At 52.4% G+C, this 6,764-nt stretch overlaps 1 protein-coding gene across 5 annotated transcripts in view; it reads right to left on the minus strand.

Moving 5' to 3' along the window:
* Nucleotides 1-307: 307 nt before the first annotated feature.
* The window catches only part of USP48 (ubiquitin specific peptidase 48), a 46,377-nt gene continuing 39,920 nt past the window's right edge, over nucleotides 308-6,764 (minus strand). For 2 of the 5 annotated variants that reach the window (XM_014962340.1, XM_014962339.1), the window contains exons 20-27: nucleotides 5,094-5,224; nucleotides 4,734-4,840; nucleotides 2,152-2,256; nucleotides 1,561-1,716; nucleotides 1,239-1,364; nucleotides 854-902; nucleotides 649-675; nucleotides 308-548 (exon numbers count right to left, since the gene is read on the minus strand). In XM_014962340.1, the coding sequence (XP_014817826.1) occupies nucleotides 526-548; nucleotides 649-675; nucleotides 854-902; nucleotides 1,239-1,364; nucleotides 1,561-1,716; nucleotides 2,152-2,256; nucleotides 4,734-4,840; nucleotides 5,094-5,224 (724 nt within the window). In that variant the 3' untranslated portion in view covers nucleotides 308-525. Of the gene's footprint in view, nucleotides 549-648; nucleotides 676-853; nucleotides 903-1,238; nucleotides 1,365-1,560; nucleotides 1,717-2,151; nucleotides 2,257-4,733; nucleotides 4,841-5,093; nucleotides 5,225-6,764 lie in introns of those variants that run through there. The other 3 variants (XM_014962341.1, XR_001414135.1, XR_001414136.1) reach the window with 3 other exon arrangements.

The following is a 6,764-nucleotide window of genomic DNA, read 5'->3' on the forward strand; positions in this document are numbered from 1 at the left end:
AGTTTTGGGTGTTTTTTTTTTTTTCTCCAAAGAGCTAGACACTCCTCCCCAAGTGACTATTTCTTCACCTCCGTGCCCTGCTGGAGCAGCGGCCGCGGGGGCACAGACTGGGCAGGTTTTACCAACTGGATCCCAACCCCTCTGTGGGGAGCAAAGGGGGGGGACACCGGGGTTGGGGAACACCCCAAAAACTCCATCCCCCCCCCACAACACCCTCCTGCTGCTGCTCAACCTCCCAACCTTCCTGTTCCTTTATTAAATATAAACCTGGGGAACATTTCTCTCCAAGTCCCTCAGTGCAATCTGCTTTGACATAAGGCATATTATTTTTTTATTCTGGGGGGGTTAGAAGGGGGGGGCAGTCATTTCAGATGGGGTTTTCTGCCTTCTGGAAGAGTCAAAGAGTTCAGTCCTGCATCCACCTTGGTTTGTTTTGTTTTTTGTTTCTTTTAATGCCCTACCATGTCAAAAATCTCCTCTTCCCTTCTGGTCTCTCCTCTGTTGTCGGCGTTTTAGAAAAAACCATCAGTGTCCAAGTAAACCAGTCCCTGGGGAGGAAAAAACAACCACGGTGAGGGGACAGAGTCAGGGTGGCCTTAAATCAAAGGGGGGAGGGAAAAAAAAAACCCCAAACAACCCCGAACTCACCTTTAAATCCTTCTTCAGGCATACAAACTGGGGATGGAAAGAAAAAAGCCCAGCGTTAAAAGCCTCAAAGTCTTTATCTTCTGCATTTCCAACCCAAATCCAACCCAACCCTTGGCCACCAAAATCCCAGGGGGCAAGGAGCCTTCCCCAAACCCCAAAAACCTTCCCCAAACCCCAAAAACCTTCCTGGTGTTGCCCCCCTCACCTTGCATAACGTCATCCATCGCTGCGTAATCTGCAATGGGCTCGTCAGCCTGGAAAAATTAAGTGGAGCAAGGGATTAACGAGGAAGCATCAGAAAGGGGTTGCTCCGGGGGGAGCAGGAAGCCCAAATGCTGTCTGGGAGCGAGAGGGGAGACCTCACTCCCAAATTTCACCATGTTTTGGGCTGGTCCCCACCCAGCTCAGTGGCAAACGCCAGCTAATCAATGCTCTTTAATCAAAAATGAAAGAGGATTTGGCTTCTCCAAGAAGGGAGCTCGTTAAGTGAGGCTGTAAGGCAGCCACGGGTGGGCACGTCTCGGGTTGTACAAAACCCAGTTTAATTCTTTGCTTTCTTTGACTTTTAGGAGCCGGGCTCTCCCCCTTACCTTTAATAAAATGACGGACTCGGGGATGACCCCCAGGCTGCCCAAGGTGGCCGTGTCGTCGCTCAGGATCTTGCCCTCGATGGATAAGTTCTGGTCGAAGGGAGCAACTGAAAATGCATGCATGATCTGTGCCAACACAATGAGACAGGCCGGTTGTGTGCGGAGGGAACAGGACACAGCGCCGAGCCACCCAAAAACACCCCTCTTCCAGCAGCACCATCCACCTCCCCACCCCCCCAGGGATCTCCCTTCACCCCCTCCCAGCCACCCGCTCCCTCCCTTTTGGTGTTTTCCTTGTGGGAGTGGGGGAAAACCACCTCACCTGTATTTTCAGCTCTTTCAGGGTCTGGTTGGCAGAAACCAGCAGAGCTTTCTCCCCCCGGACTTTGCGGTGCCGGGTGCTGCGCCTGATGCCTTGTTTTTGGTAAGTGATGTAGTTCTGGTGAGAGACCTTCTGGCGCTTGGCACCACCGTTGGCCTAGGAGAAGAGGAAAAAATAGAAAAAAAAACCCCAAAAAACAAATCAAGACCCTAAGTTTGGGATTCAGGGGGAAAAACCCACCCTCCTCTTATCCTGGGCTGTGTTTCGGGCAAGTCAGTGGTGTGAGGGAAGGCAGGAAGCACTGAGAAACCCCTTGGAAAGCAAAGGACCACATGCAAGTACCCCAAGGACACCAGATTTGCCCTGAAACCTCAGTTCCTGCCTCTAAATGCCAGCACGGGGCAGATTATGGGCCACATGCACCATCACCATCAGCATTCCATCTCTCCAAACCCAATGGGGTGGCACAACCACCAAGGTGACAATTTAAGACAATGCCAGTGGTGACACAGAGAGGGGGGGGCTCTCCCCTCACGCTGACTCGGGGATGATGCAAAACCCGAGGAACCTGGGGGCGGCTTTGATCTCTACCTGGTTAAAATCTGGGTCTTGCTCCCCCTCTGGCTTGTTTTCCTCCCTTTCCTCTTCAGCTTCTGAGCTGCTCACGTTCAGCTCTGGAGCAGCGTCCTTCATTACCTGAAGTCATAAAAAATCATTCTCCGTAACTAACCCCGAGCGTCCCGTCGCTGCAGACACAGAATCACAGAATCTTCTAGGTTGGAAGGGACCTTAAAGATCATCTTGTCCAACCGTCAACCTCACTGACAAAAATAGACACCCACACAACAAACAAGGAGCATCATCACTAAACCAGACCTCCCAGCACTACATCAACCCGTCTTTTGAACACCTCCAGGGATGGGGCCTCAACCACCTCCCTGGGCAGCCCATTCCAAGGGCTGAGAACCCTTTCAGTGAAAAAATCTTTCCTAATATCCAGCCTGAACCTCCCCTGGAGACTTATTCTCCAGACCCCTCACCATCTTTGTCGCCCTTCTCTGGACCCGCTCCAGCACCTCAATGTCTTTTTTATGGTAGGGGGCCCAAAACTGGACACAGTACTCAAGGTGAGGCCTCACCAGTGCCCAGTACAGGGGGACGATCACCTCTCGGGCCCTACTCCCCACGCTGTTCCTGACACAGGCCAGATGACACCTCCGGGATGCCACCTCCATCCAGGGAATAACCCTGGGATCTGCCCCACGTGCTCTGCAGCGGCTCCTCCGGCCCTCCCCAGCTGTGTGGGACCATGGGGGGGGACACTGGGTGCAGGAGAAGGAGCTGCTCTATGGAATTGCAGGTGCTTCCTGCGGCTCAGGACCTTCCCTCCTCTCCAGGCAAAGGGAAAGTCTCCGGGGGCCTGCACTGATTTCTTTCCCATTAACTGCCTGCTCCTCCGGTTCATCTAAGTGCCTTACGAAAGCCCTAACACGGAAAAAGGAATATTATCTGCAAATTAAAACACTTATCCAGCCCTGCAGCAGCCCGACAGAGGCACTCGGCACCATTATTTACGGGTTCTGGAAGCTGTAAGTAAATGAAATCTAAATAATTTACACAAACATATAAATAAAAAGGATGTCGGGTGCTGCGTAAATCACTGCAGGAGACGCGGATCTGCCGGACGTGAATTCCCATCCAGGCTCCATCTGGAACTGGGGTTTGCAGGAGCCCGGGAGACTGGGGAGATCTCTCCATCCTGGATTCCCTGAGAGCCTGCTGCTCCTTCAATGTATTTGCAATTAAGGATGCAATCACAGCCCCCAAACATCCAGCGCCAACCGCAGCCTCCCCAGAGCCCTCCGCATTCCAGCGGTGCTGCCCTAACGCTGATTTTCTACGGCCCTGGCTTCCCTCTGGCAGCCAAAGGAGGTGGCAGAGGGGGAAAGAGCAGGGGCCAGGGGATGGGAAACTCTCTCCAAAATCAAAATGGGCAGGGAAGGCAGCAGGGGCTTCCAGTGCCACCGTCCCCAGCCCTCTCTGGCAGCGCTGAGGGTGTTACTGCTCCTTCCCATGGCGCCCAGGGAGCTCACAGACCAGCTCTCGCCCCCTCTCTCCGACTCCAGCTGCTCAGCAAAGAATAGCTGCCTGTTTTTTTTGCCAGCCCCACGTGTGAGCACGGTCCTGGGTCCAAGCACCAGAGAAGAAACAACAACCCTCCTCTGCACCAGAGCCAAGATTCAGCCTCCAGACAGGCTGAAAGCCCGTGGCCGATGGCTCAGGATGGTGCTCAATGTCTCACAGCCGAGGGAGAAACCCCCTCCAGCCTCCAGTGCCCGCAGTTCCCCGGGCTCCAGCTCCCCCCTTAGACTGGCAGGAGGTGGAAATCAATGAGAGGCCAAAAAAAACCCACCCCGTGCTGCAAAGGAGCAGGGAACATCTTTATCTGAGCTTATCCACGAGCCTTGGATTCCTCCTTAAAGCATCAAACAAGCCCTAAGGAGGAAAAGTGACTTTATCCAGCTCTTGGGTACCTGTAGAGCCAATTCTAGACCCAATACCAAGCCCTTAAGACTCTGGTAAAGCAGAGACATAACTGACAGCTTCGGAGGGGACCCTGCAAACCAGCTTTAAGTTGACTGCTATTTCATCAGCATGGAGGCTGGAGAGCTCATTTCTATCTAGGAATAAATGTCACTCGAGCAACCAAGAAAGGAAATGACAAATAGCAGAGGGGGAGGAGAACAGGTAGAGCCCGATAACACGATTCTGAAGACAGAAACAGTTACAATATTGCCTAAAATAATCAAAGCCGGGAAGATCTGTGAAGATACCTGATAATGCGAAGGATTGAGGTTTGGCAAAAGGAAGCCTCGAGGAGATCAAATTTTTCAGAGTAGCTCCAGCCAGAGTTTTCCCATGGGCTATTTTTGCCAAAGTGAGAGTTTCCCCGAGCCCAAAGCCGGGTGATTTTTACCCACAAAGAGCAGCCCTGCCCACCACTGCCACCACCACAGGCCACCCGGCGTCCCCACCAGTGGGTCCCAGCCCCGCGGGGACACGACAGGCTGCAAGAGCCATCTGGCCACCGTGTTTGGATGGTAATTTGGGGAGTGGGTGCAGTCCCCCTTAAATGAAACGGAGGAGCAAGGATGGAGGGAGAGAGCCCCTACCTTTTTATTATCCACCACTTTGTGGATGTAGATGGTGGCCTGGGCGTACTCACGCAAATCCCGCTGCTGTTGGCACAACAGCCCTTCTCTGCACTCAGGACAGAGTTCTAGGGAGGGAAAAATAAAGATTTAAAAAAAAAAAAAAAAGAAAAATGCATTTAATTGTTTCAGTTCCTCGGAGACACCTGCCCAAAGCCTCCCATCGCTAACCCTGAGTGGCTCCTACAACCCCAGGCATCTGCAAGGTTGGGATTCCCTTAAATCTGACCTTTTATCCCCCCCAAAAAACCCCAATTCCCAGGGAACTGGCACCAATTAGTGAAAGAACAGAGGCCAGGCAGCGGCCACGGAGTCACTCACGGGGCTCAGAGATGTAAAGTGTGCTCTCGGGGTCGGCCCCGGCCGCCTGCGCGCGGGTGATTTTGATGACGTGATCCACCACAAAGAGTTTTTGAATCCTCTCCCACTCGCTGGGCCATATGAGAGCTATACTGTGCAAAGGAACAAGAACGTGCTTTATGACATGGAAAAGCCAAGCCCCGAGCTCCTACAACAGCCTCCCCCCTCCTTTTTTTTATTATTTTTTAGGCTGTTAATGAAAGCCAAGCTGCAGAAATCAGTGGGTAACTCCAGCTCCACGGGAGGGTCTGTACGCCCAAGATAACGGCAGCGTGTTATTAGTGAGGCTGTTGTGCTCCGGTGGTGCTGGAGGGAGGATGGAGGAGGAGCAGAAGGAAGGGAAGATCTGCTACTTTTAGTTCTGCATGGTTGCAGAAGCAACATTACAGAGCATGAGCTCCAGCCCAGCGTCCAGCGCCACGGGGACAAGGCTCAGGGAAAGCCAATCCTAAGGAAGCCGGATGTTTCTACGCCCCGGTCAAATTCAGGGGAGTTTATTGTTAAAAACCAACCAAGCTGAAGTAAACTTTCTTTTTTTTTTTTTCTGATCCAGCATCCTTTGACAATTTAGATCTTGCCTCGCCTGAAGGTTTAGGTGGGCCTGAGAGAACGTGGGAGCTTTATTCAAGGGGAAGGATTTGTGTGGCCGCAGCTCAGAGAGGGCCCAGGAATGTTCCCCAGCACCCCGTGAGGAGAAGAAAACTCACAGTTACCAAGCTGAAGTAAACTTTCTTTTTTTTTTTTTCTGATCCAGCATCCTTTGACAATTTAGATCGTTACAGAGCATGAGCTCCAGCCCAGCGTCCAGCGCCGCGGGGACAAGGCTCAGGCAAAGCCAATCCTAAGGAAGCCGGATGTTTCTACGCCCCGGTCAAATTCAGGGGAGTTTATTGTTAAAAACCAGCCAAGCTGAAGTAAACTTATTTTTTTTTTCTGATCCAGCATCCTTTGACAATTTAGATCTTGCCTCGCCTGAAGGTTTAGGTGGGCCTGAGAGAACGTGTGAGCTTTATTCAAGGGGAAGGATTTGTGTGGCCGCAGCTCAGAGAGGGCCCAGGAATGTTCCCCAGCACCCCGTGAGGAGAAGAAAACTCACAGTTTGGAATCTTCTTTGGTCATGGAAGCGTAGGTGAACATCAGCCCCCCGTGGGGACAGAGCAGAGCACTGTTCCCCACCGAGGACACGGGGCTGCATCGCGTGGGCCTCCTGCGAGGGGCAAAGGAAAGGGGTTGGCAAAGCTGGGGTCAGGTTCTTGCTCACAAACCACAGCCTCTGGAGGCAGCCAAGGAGAAATCACAGGTGAGTATTTACAGAAGACATTCCAACAAGGGGAATATTAAGCTGCTACTGACGCGGAAATGGGATCCGCGTTCCTGCACGCGGCGAAACCGCTCCCCCATGGAGAAGATCATAGAATCATAGAATGGTCTAGGTTGGAAGAGACCCTTGGGATCATCGAGTCCAACCATCTCCCCTACTCTACAAAGTCCTCCCCTACACCATGTCCCTCAGCACTGCAAGATTTCCCTCTCCTGCCACCAGCAGCCCTTGGAAACGGGACTGAGCGGTGACCTTCGCCTGGGGTACAGCTCCAGACAGATGAAAAAAAAAAAAACCTAATCAGGTTACTG

The sequence above is a fragment of the Calidris pugnax genome, unplaced genomic scaffold (genome assembly GCF_001431845.1).
Source record: "Calidris pugnax isolate Ruff unplaced genomic scaffold, ASM143184v1 scaffold1058, whole genome shotgun sequence".
Taxonomy (NCBI): Eukaryota; Metazoa; Chordata; class Aves; order Charadriiformes; family Scolopacidae; genus Calidris; species Calidris pugnax.